Source organism: Akebia trifoliata, chromosome 15 (assembly GCF_017979445.1).
Source record: "Akebia trifoliata isolate Shusen 1 chromosome 15, ASM1797944v1, whole genome shotgun sequence".
NCBI classification, from domain to species: Eukaryota; Viridiplantae; Streptophyta; class Magnoliopsida; order Ranunculales; family Lardizabalaceae; genus Akebia; species Akebia trifoliata.
Genome location: NC_141389.1, coordinates 6,946,076 through 6,951,621, shown reverse-complemented (window position 1 = coordinate 6,951,621; position 5,546 = coordinate 6,946,076). Strand labels below are relative to the sequence as shown.

Below are 5,546 nucleotides of genomic sequence, written 5' to 3'. Positions count from 1 at the left end.
AAAATAGCCTGAGCCATGGGTGACTCATGGCCCTAAGGAAATTTCCTTTAGGTAGGTACCCATTGGCCTACTTTAATTTAAGTTATGAAATTATTTTAAGATAGTTGGACTCCAATGAAGTTGGACCCACTTGAACAAATTGAAGACTATGTGTTGGACTTCTTTTGCTGGATTTCGAGAGCATATGGGCTCGGTCTGGACAAATTGGGATGTCTACATTAGGTTTCTTGAAATAATCTGTTGTTCCTATTTTTTTTTCGTTTGACAAACATATGACAATCAGAATTTTCATTGATTCCAATTCTGGATTCTCATACTCAGCAATGTATAATCAATTTGAATACATAATCAATAATCAAATTAGTCAGTAACATTTGGAAACAAGTTGTCTGGTTTTTGCAAAGGTGAGAGGTGTAAGAGAGAAACTAGTAAAAACATTAGAGTTGAAGTTTGTCGATCCATGTATAGGGGTATTTTTGTCAATATAAATTTTGTTACTGTAGCAAATCGATGCATTTGTTATATATTTTTTAAAAACATTTCTCTAATTTCTCAGAAACTAAAAACTTGTGGAATTATTAGCTAAAATTTCCTAATAATAATAATAATAACAATAATAATAAATTGGTAAATAGTTGGAGAGTGATTTCTCCACAATACAATTCGCTCACGACTTGGTACATCTCTCTTTAAAAATTGTCGAGACCAGATTCCAAAATAGGTATTTAATTTCTTCATGGACGCTTTGTTTATGGTTTACTGAGTCTGAAATTTGCTTAAAAATCATCTAGGATTTAAAACAACGAACTGAAGTGCATGTTCACTAACCAATAGCACAAAACAAGAGATTCCAAAACAAAGAAATACTGGAAGTATAAGATGTTTATAAACTTAGAAAGGAAAAAAACAAAACTCAAAAAATATAATTGAAGCTAAGCACGTCTTCCCTAAACATCTCCCCACCCAAACTGAAATAGTTTAAAATCGAATATTGAAGAAGAAAGGTACTAATATCCTTCACTCCCTATTAAGGTAAGGAGGAAGGTCTTGTAGTCTCCTGAAGTGTCCTTGGCTACTGCTTTATCAAGTGATACACTATTTCTCTTGTAATACATCTCCTTGATCTCCTCCAAATCCTTTTCTGCGTGTGTGATTATCACACGTGTAAGGGTATCTTCGTCGGTTCCTGGCTTATTAATCGCATTACGTAACACCTAATATCAAACAACAAAAATCCCAAAACTTTTAGAATACAAGTTGAATTACTAATTTAATTTGTGGTGATTCAAAAAAATATATATATTCTCACCTTCTCAAAGTACTTGGTAGGGTTGGTGATGCATCTAATCATCGTTCGTAATGCAGCTAAGAACTCATCGGTCGGATCACCCAATAAACTCTGAGAAAAATTGCATCATCAGATCAATTAATGGTTGTAAGAGCATTTCTCATAGAAAACTTTGTATTGTACGTGTTGTGTGCAATCTTGAGTTTAGGCCTACTTACCAAGAATTTAGAAAATGAATCATGATAATCTTACTACCCGACGTGGCAAACTCAATCGACTACCCTGACGTGGCAAGTTCGGGAACCGTAAATCTGCACTCCTCAGGACGTGTTTTCTGAGGAGCACAGATCTACGATTCCCGAACTTGTCACGTTAGGTAGTCAATTGAGTTAGTCACGTGTGGTAGTCAGATTATCACAACTTTCAGTAAAAATTTGAGATAATCCTTGGGTTCTCAAATTGATGAGGTACGGTGATCATGATTTTCAGTAAGAGATAAATCGAAAATGACCGAAACACCTCATTCTCAATATCTAGCAAAATGTCCTATGAATTGTCTCATAAAAATCTCATTATCTTCAATCTCCTCAAAAATTATATCTTGCATGGCCAGGTTTGAATGTTGAAAGAGAGAAAATCTTGAGATTGAAAACAAACTCATGAACATCATAGTTTTAAAACTCTTCTGAGTGGACACCAAACTCAGCCAAGGCAACTCAACTCGATTAGATTTTGAGGTGACTCAGTCTCAATACTTGATGGAATCAACTCACCAAGTCAGGTCAACATTTTGACCAATAAGCCATGCAGCTATAATTGATATTTTCGTAGAGAATTTTTTATTATTATTATTTAAAATGATGCTTAGAGATTAAAGACAGTTGGTGTTTGTGTGGGAAAATCTAAGGATTTCTACATTGTACTTTTATGAGACTTAACGCGTGTTGGATGTATTGGTAAGGTCTCTTTCCAAAACAGGACAAGACTTGAGTTCTAGTCTCCTCATTGACTACTCAGTCTTGTTTGGTATTTGTGGTCTATGGTTGTTGCATGTGACTCTCCTTTGCAAGTCAGGCGAGGCCTACGAGTCCAGACACCCTTTCATAAATAAATAAATAAAAGCAAAAAAGAGTACTTTGATGATGAGGTTATTTCAGTCATTTACAATAATATCATATATAAGATCACAGACTGAAGGTATGGTTTTAGTTTTAAGATACATGGGGTTATCTAAAAATATTCAACAAATCTACAAATTACCCTCACACCTTTCTATTTTTTACTTACATATCCATAGCATCTAGTTATTGTTAGTCGTGCTAGAGTACCATTAAAACAGACATTGATTCTCACATTGCTGATGTGGAGGTTCACACATAATCATAGATGCTTCTCACTCGTTTCTCGATAAAAGCATCTATGGTTACATATGTACATCCATGTCAATAATGTGAGAATTGATGTCAAATTTAGTTTTATTTCAGCATTTTTCTTATTATTATCTAAAAATATTCCGCAAATCTCTAAATTACCCTCGCACCTTTCTATTTTTTTGAATCATGATAACTGACTATTACTCGTATCTAAATGAAAAAGCATCTATAATTACATACATACATCCACGTCAGCAATGTGAGAATTGATGTCCATTTTAATGTTATTTCAGCATTTTTGGTATTGTTATCTAAAAATATTTCAACAAATCTCTAAATTACCCTTGCACCTTTCTTTTTTCTTTTTTTGAATTGTGATAATCTGACTCCTACTCGTGGCACACTCAATCGACTCTCCTAACATGACAAGTTTGTGAACCATAGATCTCTACGCCTTGGGATACTAGGTCCCATCAAGATACACATTTTTATGGGGAAGTGCAGTTTTGTATCCCGAGACGTATAGATCTGTGGTTCCTGAACTTGTCACGTCAGGAGAGTTGATTGAGTGTGCCACATGAGGTAATCAGATTATCACGACTCTATTTTTTAGCACTTACTACATATCCATCTATACCTTGGTGATAGAAGTGCCGTGATCATCTCTGTAATGGTTGAAAGTTGCTTTGAGCTGTGTTTTGCTTCTTGTACTCAGGATTCTAATAACCTCTTCATGGTTAAAGGTGTTCCCTTGGATTGCATCATTAAGAATATTTGCTTCTGACTTTGCTAGCCTCGGGTTCATCTCATCCCCATCATACCTATAGGTGCTCACTAGACCAACCAAAATCTACAACACAAACCATAACCACAACAAGATTATAAGGTTGCATTTAGCGTGACTTCTCATCCTCTCAAAAGCACTTTCAGAGTCAAAGCTGCCCACAACTTTTATTCGACTTATGATGCAAATTGGATCGAATTTAAAATTTATTTTTTTCTTGGGTTTCAACTGATTTTCAAAGTATTCAAGAAAAAAAAAATTAAGTTACTAATTGAAATGTCCACATCTATTTTCAACATATGCCCCAAAGATTGTGGAAGTGCTACTATACTCGGAGAAAGTGCTTTTATAAAGATTGTCACAAAATAATTCATGTAGAAGAGAGTTTATAGAAGCACTTCTGTTGAAAGCAGAACTGCCCCGAATGAGGCATTAGTGACTTTACCACGAAGAATCAACTTGTCGAAGAACTTACCTTACGTAGATCACCCGATGTATGGGATGCGACATCTTCTTCCAACGAATGCTTGTAACGCCACTGATAAGCTCTTTTCACTGCCAAAAGCTCATCTGAAGATTGGACACATGTGATCTCAATAATCACTCGGTAGTCGGGGATCAACTTCTTCAATTCCACATTAACTAAGACAGCATCTCGATCGGTAGGATCCAACATCCACCGATATACCGCTTTCTACGTACATGAAAAATACAATTTCTGGAATTATTTAAATAAATTGATGATGATGATGATGCTTTTTTGTACTCAAAAATGAGATAATTATGAGGTTTAAGGGTCAAAATTTTAAAATAAACCTCGAAATCCCCAGAAAGTTCGGATTCAAGTCGCTTGATGAGATCTTCTTGATAAAGTTCTTCATAAGCTAGCTTGATAAGCTTCCTCTGAGCTGCATTTCTATGCCCTAATACCGAAATTAGAGCTTTCTCATCTGTCCCCCAACCTAACAAAATTAATGAAAGTTAGATTTTATTAAAATTTTCTCTTGTTGATGATTCTTTGAATCAACCTTAAAGTTATTTGATGATTTGCTCCTAATTATATAAAACATTATAAATTCACTATAGATGAAGTATAAAATATTTTTTTCCCAATTCTCTAGATCAACATAAACTAGATCGATTCAACTCAAAATCTTATTGATTCTAGTAGTTGACTCAACGAAGTTTCTATTCTACTTATCAAATATAATACATTCGTCAAAGAGCAGGGATATTAGGTTCACCAAGGGATGGACCACATATCCATATTGTCAGTGAGTCACCAAAAATGCCACGTGGCATAAAACAGGGTGCCACCTTACCTCGGTTAGGAACAAGACACCGTTCTAGATCCCTACTCTTAGTCAAAATCATTTGTAGTCCTTGGGATTCACATGACACTATCCTGAGCATTATTATCCCGAGGTACAATCAACAATAGGTGTCTTCTCAACATTTCTTGATCTTTTACAGTGAACTTGATTTATATTGCAATAAGAAATGTAATGGAACTATGTTCGATTGTAACCCCTTTTATGATTTTAATGAAGGGTGAGAGTCCAAATCCTCCGAACTTGTCGATTAAAAACGAAAATAGTTATTAATTACCCTTTTCTATAAAAAATAAAAAATAAAAATAAGATCAATCACATGTTCATCATCATCCATCGAAAAATATTTATAATCATAAATAAATAAAAAGAATTAAATAAAATAAATATTAAAAAACAAAATAAAGTAATAACCTTGAACAGCTTTCCTAAGTTTCTCAGCATCTTCAAGAGCCGAGGGGGACTCGTGAATTTTGAGCGTAGCCATTGTTGATTTTCTCTTAGGTTTTGTAAGAGAAAGAGAGAAACTTGTTCCTCACAAGGTGAAGATGAAGATGAAGATGACTCTTGTATTTGATCTCTTTTTATAGTTCAACATTAGTACCTAACGACTAACGTTACCTATATCGAATGTAACGTTCTTACAATAATATTCCCTTTTTTAACGTATCTCTCATCTCATCTCATTTAACAAGAACATATTCATAAACCATTGTACGGCCGTTGGATTTATCAATTGAGAATCCCCATGGTCATCAATGGGTTATGGC

General features: G+C 34.5%; 1 protein-coding gene across 1 annotated transcript; it reads right to left on the bottom strand.

Moving 5' to 3' along the window:
* Positions 1-954: 954 nt before the first annotated feature.
* Positions 955-5,263, bottom strand: LOC147384141 (annexin-like protein RJ4). The gene is made up of 6 exons (XM_086426345.1): positions 5,191-5,263; positions 4,262-4,407; positions 3,921-4,139; positions 3,299-3,511; positions 1,310-1,399; positions 955-1,214 (listed from the first exon to the last, which is right to left on the bottom strand). Exons 1-6 carry the CDS (start codon positions 5,261-5,263, stop codon positions 1,008-1,010), a joined length of 948 nt encoding a protein of 315 aa, XP_086282471.1. The 3' UTR covers positions 955-1,007.
* Positions 5,264-5,546: the final 283 nt, after the last annotated feature.

Coding starts and splice junctions, on each gene's coding strand:
- LOC147384141 (XM_086426345.1), bottom strand. CDS start 5,263: ATGGCTACGCTCAAAATTCACGAGTCCCCCTCGGCTCTTGAAGATGCT. Junction 4,408..5,190: donor ACTTAGGAAAGCTGTTCAAG/GTTATTACTTTA, acceptor TAATTTTGTTAG/GTTGGGGGACAGATGAGAAA. Junction 3,512..3,920: donor CATCGGGTGATCTACGTAAG/GTAAGTTCTTCG, acceptor TTTGTGTTGTAG/ATTTTGGTTGGTCTAGTGAG.